A 14260-nucleotide genomic window follows, 5' to 3' on the forward strand; every position below is an offset into this window, starting at 1 on the left:
TGGCTGGTTACCAGCCATGACAGCATGTGCCATGACAGCATGTGGCTGGTTACCAGCCATGACAGCATGTGGCTGGTTACCAGCCACATGCTGTCATGGCTGGTTACCAGCCATGACGACATGTGACTGGTTACCAGCCATGACAGCATGTGGCTGGTTACCAGCCATGAAGACATGTGACTGGTTACCAACCATGACGACATGTGGCTGGTTACCAGCCACACGCTGTCATGGCTGGTTACCAGCCATGACAGCATGTGGCTGGTTACCAGCCATGACGACATGTGGCTGGTTACCAACCATGACAGCATGTGGCTGGTTACCAGCCATGACGACATGTGGCTGGTTAGCCGCCACAGCATGTGGCTGGTTAGCCGCCACAGCATGTGGCTGGTTACCAGCCATGACGACATGTGGCTGGTTACCAGCCATGACAGCATGTGGCTGGTTACCAGCCATGACGACATGTGGCTGGTTACCAGCCATGACGACATGTGGCTGGTTACCAACCATGACAGCATGTGGCTGGTTACCAGCCATGACGACATGTGACTGGTTACCAGCCATGACGACATGTGGCTGGTTAGCCGCCACAGCATGTGACTGGTTACCAGCCATGACGACATGTGGCTGGTTACCAGCCATGACAGCATGTGGCTGGTTACCAGCCATGACGGCATGTGGCTGGTTACCAGCCATGACGACATGTGGCTGGTTACCAGCCATGACGGCATGTGGCGCATAGCATGCTCGATGCCTAGGCTCGGCTGCTGCATGGACTCACCTGGTTATTGCATCAGTGATGTCACAATGCCTCCTTGTGTGTGTGTGTGTGCCCCATTATGATATCACTGATGACATCATCAGTGTGTGTGTGTGTGTGTGTGTGTGTGTGTGTGTGTGTGTCCCTATGACATCACTGATCAGTCTTTTCACAATGCCTCCTTGTGTGTGTGTGTGTGTGTGTGTGTGTGTGTGTGTGTGTGTGTGTGTGTGTGTGTGTGTGTGTGCGCCCTTATGACATCACTTTTGACATCATCACTGATTGCCCGTAGCTCAGCTGCTGCATGGCCTCACCTGCCCTATAGTGTTGCTCACTAAATGTTATTGCATCAGTGATGTCACAATGCCTCCTTGTGTGTAGCCATGTGTCCCATTATGATATCACTGATGACATCACATAGCTTAAAATTCACTGTGCAAACTGGGGGGGAATTCCCCCCTTATGTTCTTCAGATAGGGGGTATTTATAGATGTTGGGGAGGATCTATAGACTTTGGGGGGGCTTTTTTCAGCCGATACTATAACTGACAAATATCTGCTTCTCATGTCCGATAAGTGATAATTTCACATTTTTGTATTTAAAAAAGGAAGTTCTTAACCTGTAGTTTATGCACACCTGAGTCTAAATTACTATGGCTTTTTGTCAATGTGTTTTATCTGCAGACTAGGAGCCATAGGCTTTTGGTTCTATCAAAGCCTGTATTTTTTGTATTGAGTGATACACTTTAATAAAACACTCATCATATTATATCAGAAGTTCTTTGTTTTGTGTTCACAATAGTGGTGTCAGTTAGATTTGGTTAGGTCAGAGCTCTGGAATATTAGTTAAATCATCCATCTTTGCTCACTATATAATCTGGCAAAGCTGTAACAAATTTGGCATTGGGGAGAGTTCTATTGGAGTGAATGGGCAGGCATGGGAAGTCTGTCCCACTACCATTAGGCTATCTGTCTGTGTGTTTCCACCTGATTAAAGAAAATACATTATGTGATGTTGACTGATGTTTTATGTATTACATAAAATCACATGTTTTCTTTGGAAGCGTTTTTCAATCAAAGGTGAAACGACACAGATATTATGGTTTATAGAGGGACTTACCTAACCTTGCTTGCAAGATGGATAACCTCGCAAGATCAAAAGAGATTCTCTCGACGTAATCCATCTTGTCATGCACAGGCAGTTAAGATGATTGGCTTAGAAACCCGAACCATGGCCGGCTCGACGAATCAGCGGCAGCCTTAGGCGGGCTTTCTGTGTGACGCACATGGTCTTTGTAGTTCTTTTCACTCGTCAACATGGCTGCCGGCGCGGAAGTGACAGGCAGTCTGAATGAAATTGAATATAACGTTCCCAATTCTATGTATTAAATTCTAAAAAACGACCCTCAACATTTGGGAAGGCTAAGCCACACAACTAGTTCGTTATAATCGAACGTCATGCTTCGAAGGCGACTTTACGACGATGAGGACGGTGAGGACTCAATCACTCTTACAGGCAGGCGCGGACTGCATAATCGGGCACGTTGGGCAAATGCAAATGCAAAAAAAAAATATATATATATATATATATATATATATATATATATATATATATATATATATATATATATCAGGCCACTCACTGAACATATAGCCTATATATATATATTGTGCCCGCAGTCAGGCCACTCTGAACAGCAGGCCAGGCAGGCCACTGAGGCCAGTAGTGTTCCTATTTGCACGGATAGCAGCCAGCAGACAGGCAGGCAGGAATGAGTTAACTTGTCAGTCAGACTCGTCCCAGCCCAGGCCACTCGAGGTGAGTCACACAGACAGACACATGATGATATAACGCAGTATGCACGATCTGATCACTCTTCCTTAAATAAAGTTTGCTGTGAAGCGTTTGTACAGAGGCATGTTTTTGGTTTTACTTCTTCATATTATACTTGCAGTTATCTAGGCAATGTTGATGTTTCTATTAGTGAACAAATAGGTAACATGTATCATCGCGTTAGCATTATATTCACTAAATCTTGCTTCAAACGACCCAAATTGGGCTTCAAACGGCCAACATTTTTCGGGGCACGCGCGTCGGCCCGTATTGGCCTGGCCTGCTTGGTAGAAATGCCCGGCCTGAATTATGATCCCAGTCCGCCCCTGCTTACAGGCACAGGCACCTTCCTCCGGTCGCAAACGTGACGTCAGAGACATGGCGATCTGATTGGTTGAAGTTAACCAGCGGTGATAGACAGATGGGTCATCCAATCACTTGCCAAGTAGCTTGGAAAAAGTGCCCGCCTCCGTCAGCGGGTTGGATTACTGCATTGCCAGATGGACTGGTTTAGTGAAACGTAATGTGAAGCTAACCGTCCATCTGGCAGCGTCAAGTTAGGACTTACCCCACACGCAATGTAACGTTAGCTCCGGTTAGCCACTGTAACGTTAGCCAGCTGTTCTAGAGTCACCGACCGACACAAAACCTGGACGTTTCATTTCGGGTAAAACATTTTTTTTTATATGGATTACGCCAGTTCTGGGAGTATGAAGTGCTTTGAATGCGCGATATTTGGTCACAACAAATATACTGAGCTAACAGTCCGCCATCTAATGTGTCCGACACGGCGACCACTCCGTATTCAGCAAACGTTCGTTCCCCTCTGTTGGCTTAACATTATAGACATTGGTGTGCACACAATTCCGGGACTTCTCCCGCATTATAAATTACAAATCTGTGCGAATTTTAAGGCCTGCATCATCAGTCTGTGTGTGCGCGTGTGTGCCCCCCATGACATCACTGACTTGTCACAATGCCTCATTGTGTGTGACATCACTGATCAGTCTTCTCACAATGCCTCCTTGTGTGTGTGCGCCCTTATGACATCCCTGATGACATCACATCATTAGCTAATTAGCCTAATTAAAAAAATCTGGCTCTGTCAGGTCACCCGCACGGGTGCCCTTTACACACCCTTTTCTGCCCAATCGCACTTAAAACGGCATAGCTGTGGCTGGACACAGAACTTGAAACAAAGAAACATCGCCCACATACTCAATTTTATATATAGATAGATGACTAACCTCTGGTAACATAAACTTTGGTCATAAAGTCATGCATGCATTGTATTAGGAAATCAGACTACCTCATACACCTGTAGGCATACTCTTGTGTCTATAAATTCTCAATTTACCACTCAGAAGGCTACACTTTCAGATGTATGAAAGAGACTATTGTCTGTTACATTGTATTGTAACAAACATGCTCATTGTATTGGCTTCCCTATGGAAAACTCTATTCTAAAGTCTTCTAGGGGATCCACTCACATAGAAATGGGGCAAACGCCCTTTGGCACTCTATAGGCCTCTATACCATGTTGCTGGGTCAGGAGTTTACACAATGGGGACCACAGATTCTTTGAGTTTGGTCAGGTATAAAAGTAAGAGTTAAAACAGGACAACCATCAGTTCAGTAGTGACACAGTTCTGAGGAGCAAGCACCACCACCACCATGACCATGGGCAAGGTAAGCACAGTGATCTCACCTCATATTTTCAAATGCTAATCAAAGTAACACACTATGGGGCTTTAACCTCTCTTCTCCATACATGTTTCATTCTTTCCAGGTTATCTTCTACGAGGACAGGAACTTCCAGGGCCGTCAGTATGAGTGCATGAGCGACTCCGCTGACATGTCCTCCTACCTGAGCAGGTGCCACTCCTGCAGGGTGGAGAGCGGCTACTTCATGGTGTACGACCGCACCAACTACATGGGAAACCAGTACTTCATGAGGAGGGGAGAGTACTCCGACTACATGAGCATGTGGGGATGGAGAGACTGCATCAGGTCTTGCCGCATGATCCCCATGGTAAGCTAAATAGCATTGTGACTGTTAGTGTAGAAGATGCAATCGCTCCTAATATCCTCCATTCCTGACATTATCCTGACTCAATCCTATGCAAACACTTCAATAAAACGATCCATTATATTACAGCACAGAGGCCAGTTCAGGATGAGGATCTACGAGAAGGAGAACTTCGGTGGTCAGATGCATGAGATGATGGACGACTGTGACAACATCATGGACCGTTACCGTATGAACGACTGCATGTCCTGCAACGTGATGGACGGACACTGGATGATGTATGAGCAGCCCAACTACAGAGGCAAGATGATGTACATGAGGCCTGGAGAGTACAGGAACTTCAGGGAGATGGGCTGGAGTGGCAACAGGTTCATGAGCATGAGGCGTATCGTGGACTCCATGATGTAAATCACCTATGTAAAAGATGTCTAAATTTGCCACAAATGATTAAAAAACAATTATGACAAAATTCCTTTTATAACTGTTCCTTTATTTCATCATGTTAACCTAGTCCTATAGACAAAAGGACTACAAACTAAATAACATTGTAATACTGTAACAAGGGGTACAATGATTTTCAGCACACAATATAAATACGTATTCTATAAAGTGAACTCTTGAGATCATAGAGAAACATATTGTTATTGCTATTTGGAATATTAACAAATATGTTGAAATAGGTGTATACCGTATAATGACACAGGTGTTGCTTGTGTGCTGGTTACTGTTTAAGCCCTACAGAAATCCACGAAGATCATGTCACTGGTTTGAGAGGTTAGCAATTGCAATCATAACAGTCACGCACAATTTGTCCAATTTCTACATCTGCAGTATTTAGTTACAGTATCAGTAGTTTACAATTAATCTCTGTGCTAAAATGTGTGCTAAAAAAAATTGGTTGATGAAAGACGTGGTTTAATTTATTATACTTAATTATAATTATATAATACTTAATTAATTATACTGCACATACTGTAATCTCATCACCAGGCCCAACCATACCCAAATCAACACCCAAGTACCCAATCTCATAAAATTGGGAGAAATTAGCATGAACTCTCCACCACAAATTGTACTCTACTGCAGTGTGAAGTGGATGCATCGTTTTCACCTCAAACTAAGCTAACGATTAGGTTTAGGCAAGTATACAACTAAATTGGTAATTTGGTTAAGAAAGACTTTGTTACACAAGAAAAACTTTAGCTAAATTCACTCACTGTAGAAATCTGCTAGATATAAGTTGGGAATTGAACCTGAGTTTAAGAGTGAAAATGTAGGCCCATCCATCCAATGCAATCTATGAATCAGCCTTCATGACATGACTGCATTATGATGGCAGATTATCTGGTAATCTCTTTTAGAACCAATAATGACTATACACATTCAAGGTGAGGAAAACACAGAACACTTACAAAGGGATGTTGATAATGTTGCTATTATACTCTAGAGTATAATAGCTATTAGAGTCAAGTTTGGTATTTTACACAGGAATGAGTCAGATTTTTTTTAAACCTTTATTTAACCAGGAAGTCACATAACCTCTTTTGCAAGTAAATGAGACCTAAAAAGAGTAGCACTTCCAGCTCATACATGTAAAAGGCAATGGCATTTTTGTATGGGGATTTCGGTTAAATGCATTTCAATAATGAGAGTTTATTGATTAACAAGCTAACAAGCTTTAATGATACAACAAATTAATTTTGGCGTATGATATGCGTATGATATGATGACGCTCTCCTGAGATGATGAGAGGGCGTCGTCAGTGAAGAATAGGATAGGAAATCCCCCATAAGGAATTCTTCAGGAGTCATGACGATGGTGGTCGTCAGGGGAGGAGGTGGGGCGAAAACAATTGCTTCAGCGACGATGATCAGCAACTGAAGATGACACATGGCACATACACAGCACATAGCAAACAGAGTAAAACATGGACCCTGATATACTACGCTGATTAGGTGATTGGGATCAGCTGGAGAGGAATAGCTTGGGCTGATTGGTTATTGCCACATGTGTGGTAAACTGTGAATGGATGAGGAGACAGCATCAGTGAAAGGGGGCGAGCCTAGCGATGAATGGGTTATACAACCTCAAAGAAAGGGGGCGTGCACTGTGATATGACCTGAACTGGGCGTTAGCTGCTAAGTAGTCTTCATTATTGAAAATAGTCCAAGACATTATGAAATAAGGTCTCTGGTTAACAAAGGTTTATGAAACAGCGAAGTTTGTGTTCAGCAAGATAATCTTCACAAACGAGGACCACTTTTATGACTTTTGAAGCATAAATGCATTTCTTTATGCCATTTTCAGAAAAATAAAAGTGGTCCTCCTTTCTTGCTAAACACAAACTTTGCTGTTTCATAAACTGTTGTTAACCACAGACATTATTCTTACACACAATTTAAAACTACCGAAGAGGATTTGGACCACATGTGAAAAATGTATTTGAGTTATGAGTTTAAATCAGGATTCTGAGAATAAAGTCAGAATTCTGAGAATTCTCAGATTAAAGCATAGACATAAATAATAGAATTAAAGTCAGAATTCCGAGCGGAGGAAAAGTCAGCATACGTGACATATGTGACATAACTGATGCTGTCACTGATGATATTAACGGTTGTACCGGATGGGGTCACTAGATTTTTGTGACTTTAAAGTGGGGTCACAAGCCAAAAACCCCTGGGCTAGAGGCAGCTGTGTTGGCATGGATTAGGAGTTCATCCAGACATCTCCTTCAGTGGTCCTTCCAGCCCAAGCATTGGCTGCTCCGAGGAGCAGTCGCATCAGGCGAGGTTTGATGAAAGTTCCGTTTGGTTGGTTGGTTCAGTGCAAAGAGAGGATGGAGGTTCATGGAGCTAGGTGGGCCTTTGATGCTCCTTCCAATAGCTCATACACGTGCGCAAGGCCTAATGCTTTCGAGCCCCAAACTCAGTGAAGTTTAAATGTAATTTCAGAAAGAGTCACTGTAATGTTCTCACTTACACATTTCCCTCTCGCCTTCAGGTGTTATGCATCTACCTGATTAAGGGGGCGTAGGAGGTTTTGCTAATCCAATCACAGCTGGCCACATCCTTCCGTTTCAGCCAATCAAAGCTTTAGCGGCAACCTTTAAGAGCTGTTCCCTTCTCACACTCTATCTGCTGTCATGATTTCAGTGCTGCTGCAACCCTCCTCCACCCCATTCTCCTCCAGGTGATCTCCAGAAGCCTTCTTAGTTCACCACCACCAGGTCTAGACTCCACGGGGGATATCCTATTCTACTCACGGCTTCACTACCCCCTTCATAATCACGATGACGTCAGCATGACGTCTCTCGATGACGTCAGCATGACGTCTCAGTCGTGATGGAGTCTAATCGCCAAAAACTTTGAACTTTTGATAACCATTGAACATTCATAATCTGTCATTCATAATCTTCATCACATGTAAATATATCATTGCTCATGTTAATAAATCATGTCATCAAAAGAAGATAGTGACTACCTTTCTGAACTACAGCTAGCCAGCAAATGCACAGTTAAATATTTTGAAGTCTCTCTATACTTGGGTTCACATGCCCAAAACTTTGCATTTTAGCACTTTTACAAAGATCACAGAAATGTACAGAAAATATATTACTGAATTATAAAGAATATTGCCGCTGTTGAATTACACTGAAAAATCAACAATTTCCCAGCTGAATTACGCTGTTTTTATTTTTATTTTTATTTTTATTTTTTAATCAAATCATTAGAAACTAGAGTTATATTATTTGGCGCTATGGACGCTTGTAGGAGTACTATATTAATTTTATAGGAATACTATAGAAATATTATATGAATGCTATATGAATATTATAGGAATACTATATGAATATTATAAGAATAGTAATATTATTTGTTTGCAGGAATAATGTCAGCTTCCATGCACGGTGGCTCAGTGGTAGCGCTTAAAAAAGAAATGCAGTGTAATTCAGCAGCGGCAGCCATATTTCAGCAGTGGGGGTGCGCCGCTACTGAATGCATAATAAACACTGGGATTGAACCCTGGGAACTTTGAAGCCTGGGAACATTGAACCCTGGGAACTTTGAACACTGGGAACTTTGAACCCTGGGAACATTGAACCCTGGGAACTTTGAACCCTGGGAACTTTGAACCCTGGGAACATTGAACCCTGGGAACTTTGAACCCTGGGAACATTGAACCCTGGGAACATTGAACCCTGGGAACTTTGAACCCTGGGAACTTTGAACCCTGGGAACATTGAACCCTGGGAACTTTGCACCCTGGGAACCTTGAACCCTGGGAACTTTGAACCCTGGCAACATTGAACCCTGGGAACTTTGAACCCTGGGAACTTTGAACCCTGGGAACATCGATACGCTCCCCATATTTGCAGTCAACCTGCAAGAAGCAATAGCCAGACTGTAACAAATATTTGGATCCTAGGTATAGTCATATTGTTTTTAATGCATGTAATTCATGTACTGGAAAGCTATCTTATAGTGAATCATGACACAGCTACATGACAGCAGTAGCCTAACATCATTAGTCAAGGGTAGCTAGCAACGCTTAGGGAATGCATTTTACAGATTAACATTCTTTTTCAGTGCAAACCACTAATTTCTAATGTATTCATTATTAATTAATAATTTATTATGGTAGCCATTTTGACATTTTTTGTGGACACATTATCATTATAAGGCCAGAAATGTCTGTTACACAAATAGCACAAAAAAACCCACAAACTTACCTGGCATGAAGAGTTTCAAAGCAATATACAGAATATTATTATTTGGGAAATTAATTGGCACGGAATGTATACTTACTCTACCTATTTTGCTTACTTAGACATATTCTACTTATTTTGCTTCTATCGCATTTACTACTGTTATTCTATGCTATGTTGTGTTCCTATTCTGCTTATTTTGCTTAATATCGCATTTACTACAGTTTATTTTATGCTATGTGTGTTCTGTGAGCGAGCTACTGTAACTTGTCCCAATTTCCCCCCCGGGGATCATTAAAGTCTTTCTGATTCTGATTCTGATTCTGATATAACATAATATACGTCAAGTCTGAAGTCAAACAGTCAAATACTGAATAATTATGTAGCCTATTGTTTGTATACTTTACCATTTCAACAGGGCAACCTATTCAGACATTATGAGCACTGTTGAAAAATGCGTTCTGTAATGAGAGAAAAGGCCTTTCTAAAGACTGTGAGGTACCCAGTCCCTGGAAATGCGGACATAACCTCAGCATTCTTTAGGCCTCTATAGTGAATTGCTGAATAAGGGGTTCTCTCAGAGGGGCTATTGACTTTTTCGTGTTTGGTCAGGTATAAAAGGAAAGGGTTAAAACAGGTATGAAGGCAGTACAAGTGGAGCAAGCATCGCAACAGCAGTCAACATGAGCGCTGGCATGAACACGATGGGCAAGGTATAGTTTTAACACACACACACACACACACACACACACACACACACACACACACACACACACACACACACGCATACATATACATATACACACACACACACACACACACACACACACACACACACACACACACACACACACACACACACGGGAATATATATATATATATATATATATATATATATATATATATATATATATATATATATATATATATATATATATATATATATATATATATATACATATATATACATATATATACATATATATACATATATAATTTGCACATTATTAAAAACAGAAATGGACAAAATGAAAACTACAAAAATAATGTGCGGGTAGAGAAGACAGGTAAACCCTAGATGGGCTTATACAAGAAGGTCTCTACCTCAGAAATATAATATCTATAATATATATAGTATAATATATATTTAATCATCAATTCCTCTTACATGGGATTAATATTATTCTATCTGTATTTCTTTATGAAATGTCTGACCATTATCAATTGACTGTTGCTTTTCAGGTCATCTTCTACGAGGAGAGGAACTTCCAGGGCCGTCACTATGAGTGCATGAGCGACTGCTCTGACATGTCCTCCTACCTGAGCAGGTGCCAGTCCTGCAGGGTGGAGAGTGGCTGCTTCATGGTGTACGACCGCACCAACTACACGGGAAACCAGTACTTCATGAGGAGGGGAGAGTACGCCGACTACATGAGCATGTGGGGATGGAGCGGTGGCATCAGGTCTTGCCGTATGATTCCTCAGGTAAGATAAATAATCAATCACAATGCAATCACTCCTAATATCCTCCATTCCTGACTTCAATCCTATGCAAACACTTCAATAAAACTATCCTTCATATTACAGCACAGAGGCCAGTTCAGGATGAGGATCTACGAGAGGGAGAACTTCAGTGGTCAGATGCATGAGATGATGGACGACTGTGACAACATCATGGACCGTTACCGTATGAACGAGTGCAATTCCTGCAACGTGATGGATGGCCACTGGCTGATGTATGAGCAGCCCAACTACAGAGGCAAGATGATGTACTTCAGGCCTGGAGAGTACAGGAACTTCCAGAACATGGGCTGGAGCGGCAACAGGTTCATGAGCATGAGGCGTATCATGGATTCTTGGTACTAAATGTTCACTAAATGAATAAATGTGTCTAACTAAAATAATCCACTGAACCATTTTGACTCCATTATTGTGTTTACAAAAGGTTTTGCCTATTTTGCCCCCTTTCTTTCTCTCCATCCTTCATGTGTTGAAAGGAATAGTGTCAACTTCACAAGTGCAGCTCGTTGCTCGACTGTCACAATGAAGGATTATCACCAAAAAGTAATTTAAAGTAGTAATTTAAAGTAGTAAAAAAATAATCACTGAAATAAGTATACAAGTAAATATTTTTGCTGGGTTATGAAATGCAGTGTTTTTAAAATGAAATGCTTTTTAGAAGGCAGGTAACTGTCTCACTAGCAATTTATAATTGCAATTGTAATCATTCACAAATTTCTTTAAAATAATGGCAAATTTGGACAGATCTTAATCAGTATTCAAGGTTGAATGTAGTTTTAGGATTAGGCCTAAAGTCTAATTCATAAGACACAAATCGTGACATCATCAGTGACATCATGAGTAATGTCATAAATCCAACAACATTATGTTGTGCCCATGGTGCATCGTCTGCAGAGTCTTCTAGGACCTAGAAATCAAGCAAGCGTAGCACGTGAGATATCTTTGTTAAAATTGCCTCCAGAGTCTCCACCCTAGAAATCGAGCATGTGTAATGTGCGAGATTGCTGGTAATTCAAAAGTGCTGGTAACAATCACACCTACAGTAAGTTCGCCAACTTTTGGTCATAATATACTTGAAGATCCCCTAAAGTCATGTTTTACGATGTATATAAAATACTCTACTTTGAATAATAATTTTTGTCTGACGGTTTTCACCTCAAAAACGTTAAATTATCTTGTTAAAATCTTTAAAATTGCTTTGGCTCCTTCTGCCTCATTAAAAATTCCAAAGCAACCAATCAGGGTTATCTAGAAGTTCTAGAACTTAACTAGCCAATCACAGCATACAAACAAGGCTTTAACTCCTCAATACTGGACAGGGACTGGCTCCAGTATTTGTGATGTCATGAATCATGCTCATTCAAAATCACCTTTTTAGTGAGCTCAGAGAAACTTTGGTAACACTTTACAATACTGGTGCACACATGTGCATGAATTGATGCTTAACTCATGATGAATTAAGCCATTACCGTAATTGATGCTTACCTCATCATCAACTAATGAAAGGTATGTTTGATGAACAGACTGAGTCATATATGAATTACTATTAATTAAGTAGGCTATGCCTATATCATCATAGTTAATTCCTCATCAACACCTAGTATTAATTAATACCGTAATTCATGTGTTAATTACCACTATCAACATCCAGCTCCCTGCAAACTGAACTTTAGCGTTACCAGACCGCAGTGCCGACAGTCCGCAATGCCAATAGCCCACAAGCAGAACCAGCTGAGCGAGGCGGTGTGCAGCGTGTCGGGGACGGCTGGAGCTAACCTCTCCAAGCCCCCATGCCTAAACCTAACCTCTCCCACCCCCCATGCCTAAACCTAACCTCCCGCAGACCCTAACCCTAAACCTGACCTCTCCCACCCCCCACGCCTAAACCTACTGTAACTAGCTCCCCCAGACCCTAACCCTAACCTCTCCCCCCCCCCCCCCCCACACCTAAACCTAACCTCGCCCAGACCCTAACCCTAAACCTAACCTCTCCCACCCCCCACGCCTAAACCTAACCTCCCCCAGACCCTAACCTCTCCCACCCCCCACGCCTAAACTTAACGTTGGCATTGCGGGCTGTCGGCACTGCGGGTGGTCGGCATAGCGGGTGGACCCCTACCAGGCGCATCTGCTTATAGCCGCCATTACCTCGTTCATCGAGTATTCCTTCCTCTTCGAGGCTTGGTCCAGTGCAGGGACACAGAACATGTATTTTGTGCCTATCTTTGTGCCTATCTTACAGGGTGTCTACGGCTATTTCAGCACCTGTAGCTATCATTCCGATGTTGCTGCTCTGATATAGGCTATGCGTGTAGTAGCCCACCTTGGTAGCTCCTAGCCTCGAACCAGACCAACTCAAACCCATTCTCACCAGATAATGTATGAGTTAATAGTGTTGTGCCTCACAAAGTGACTATATCATTATGTATTAATTAATAGTTATGTGCCTCAGAAAGTAAAGTGACTATATCATTATGTATTAATTAATAGTTATGCGCCTTAGAAAGTGACTATATCATTATGTATTAATTAATAGTTATGTGCCTCAGAAAGTAAAGTGACGACGACATACTTATGTATGTACTATAGGATTAATTAATAGTTATGTGCCTCAGAAAGTAAAGTCACGACATAATGATATCCTCACAAATCATTAGCTAATGCAGATGCTGATCATGAAATCACTTTAGACAGTATAGCAACAAAAATGCATGCATTCCAGTCATGACTTTTCAATTCAAAATATATATTTATCAGTTGACCATCATTGGAGTTATAAGAGCACATTTATTTATCACGTTTGTGAACATGTCCCCAAACTCTGCCCTGGAGTAAGGACTCGCTCTCCGGTGCCCCTTTTGTCTGTACCAGCTGGGGGGAAACAGTCTCCCCTAACGGGTGAAGTGGGCCTCTCCCCTCTCCTCCCCACGGCCCGCGTTGCTCGATCTCTCCAGCGGGTCCTCCTCCAACTTCCAGCTCTCGTCCTTCTTTTTCACTTGTGTTGCTCTTCACTTCCCGAACCAACGTGACTGTAGCGACAGGTCTCCACCATGGTCTCCACGCACACACAACAAACGCCACGGATCAACACAAGCTAGCTAAGTTGCTAACGCTAAATTGCTAACGCTAGCTATGTGAAACTCTAACAAACCCGCTCGTTCCTCTTGCGATTGGTATCCATCCGACACTGCCACCACTGTGACCGACTCTTTAGGCTTTGCAGTTTGTACTCTTCGTAGAATAAGAACATGGAGGCTGCTGTTGATGTTGGGGCCGGTTGGGGCAAGACAAGACCACCTGGTTCTGCAAGCCAGCTAGCTGCTAGACCACGAGAATAAGTGTCAAGAAAGACATGGCACACAAACAATTACTTCCGTTGCCTGCCATCAAAAATAAAAGCATGCAGAGC

The 14260-nt window shown here is 42.1% G+C and overlaps 1 protein-coding gene and 1 pseudogene across 2 annotated transcripts; both read left to right on the forward strand.

The window, feature by feature from the left end:
- Positions 1 to 4270: 4270 nt before the first annotated feature.
- LOC310781286 (gamma-crystallin M2-like) lies at positions 4271 to 11196 on the forward strand (the record flags this gene model as incomplete). The annotated part of the gene is made up of 3 exons (XM_083641877.1): positions 4271 to 4285; positions 10573 to 10815; positions 10918 to 11196. The coding sequence occupies 3 exons, from the start codon at positions 4271 to 4273 to the stop codon at positions 11194 to 11196; spliced, it is 537 nt and encodes a 178-aa protein (XP_083498003.1).
- On the forward strand, positions 4368 to 5033 carry LOC310781534 (gamma-crystallin M2 pseudogene; annotated as a pseudogene). Its single transcript has 2 exons — positions 4368 to 4628; positions 4755 to 5033. The product of its transcript is annotated as a gamma-crystallin M2 pseudogene (transcript).
- Positions 11197 to 14260: the final 3064 nt, after the last annotated feature.

The sequence above is a fragment of the Poromitra crassiceps genome (assembly GCF_964638095.1).
Source record: "Poromitra crassiceps genome assembly, chromosome: 8".
Lineage (NCBI taxonomy): Eukaryota > Metazoa > Chordata > Actinopteri > Beryciformes > Melamphaidae > Poromitra > Poromitra crassiceps.